The following is a 1,361-nucleotide window of genomic DNA, read 5'->3' as shown; positions in this document are numbered from 1 at the left end:
GGAATAGAGAGAGAGAGACACAGAATCTGAAGCAGGCTCCAGACTCTGAGCTGTCAGAACAGAGCCAGACATGGGGCTTGAGTTCACAGACCACAAGATCATGACCTGAGCTGAAGTCAGACACTTAACCGACTGAGCCACCCAAGTGTCCCAACTTGACCTACATTCTTATAACTGATAGGGATCCTATAGAGTGACTATAGAGGATTTAAAATGTGCTGTGCTTACTATTGGACAGGAAAATTGCTGCCACCTTTTAAATGGAATATTCTTTTATTAAAAGACAAGAGATTTATACTTTCACTTGGAGATCATTCCTTTTTATTGTCATCTTAATTTATGTTTTTAAAAGTTAGTAGCAAGGTTGAATAGAGAGAAAAGGGTAAGGGTTAAGAACAGAGACTCTGGAGCCTGAATGCTTAGGTTCTAACCTCACTCTGCAACTTCCTTCCCATTTGACCTTGGCCAAGTGTCTCAACTTTCTTGCCTCACCTGCAGAATGTGTAAATGACAGTTGTACGTGTTTCATAGGGTTGTTGTGCAATTATATGAGTTAATATTTGAGAAATGCTTAGAACAGTGCCTGGCACATAGTATACACTTTACAAAACAGGTGAGTTAATTTGAATCGATATTGCTAGCAACTGGGAGACATGGAATTTTAACCCAGGGCTGTTGTGCTCCAAAGCCTGTGCTCTTTCTGTAATACCAGTTGTAAAATTCTGCCATCAAAAGTTGGCTCACTTCCTGGACACATTCTCACCCAAACCAAGCACCCTCTGGACGCCCACTCTCAGCTCCTGGGTCCGGAGGGCATACACCATGGGGTTAAAGGCTGGGGGCATAACATTATGCAGCACGTTGAAGAGAACAGGGATGAAGGGGACCTTTCTTCCTGCCAGGTGGGTGACAGACAGCACAATAACGGCTGTGTAGAAGAAGACAATGAGGATGAGATGGGAGCTGCAGGTACTCAGGGCCTTCGATGTTGCTTCAGCGGAGTTCAGCCTCAGCACTGAGCGAACAATCAAAGCATAGGAAGCAAAGACCAGACCCATGTCACCCCCAAGTGTAACCCATGCCAAGGCCAACTGGTATACTCTGTTAATAGTGACGTCATCACAGGCCAGACTAGTGACCCCCAAATTAGAACACAGACAGTGGTCAATTTCATTTCTGGAGCAGTAGTGTCGCTGGGCAGCCAGTACAGGCAGTGGGATGGTCAACAGGCCATTCCTGAGCACCATGGACAGGGTGGCTTTGATCACAAAACCCTCATTGACTATGGAGGAGTACTGAAGGGGGTAGCAAATGGCTACATATCTATCCACAGCCATGCAGAGGAAGATGCCTGACTCCAT

The 1,361-nt window shown here is 45.6% G+C and overlaps 1 protein-coding gene across 1 annotated transcript; it reads right to left on the bottom strand.

Annotated features, from left to right (window-relative positions):
• Positions 1–634: 634 nt before the first annotated feature.
• Positions 635–1,361, bottom strand: LOC121024225 (olfactory receptor 688-like). The gene has a single exon (XM_040466493.1). The coding sequence runs from the start codon at positions 1,359–1,361 to the stop codon at positions 741–743; it is 621 nt and encodes a 206-aa protein (XP_040322427.1). The 3' UTR covers positions 635–740.

The sequence above is a fragment of the Herpailurus yagouaroundi genome, unplaced genomic scaffold (genome assembly GCF_014898765.1).
Source record: "Herpailurus yagouaroundi ecotype Mexico unplaced genomic scaffold, PumYag 61412, whole genome shotgun sequence".
Lineage (NCBI taxonomy): Eukaryota > Metazoa > Chordata > Mammalia > Carnivora > Felidae > Herpailurus > Herpailurus yagouaroundi.
The sequence above is the reverse complement of the archived record's forward strand: the minus strand, read 5'-3'. Positions and strand labels throughout refer to the sequence as shown.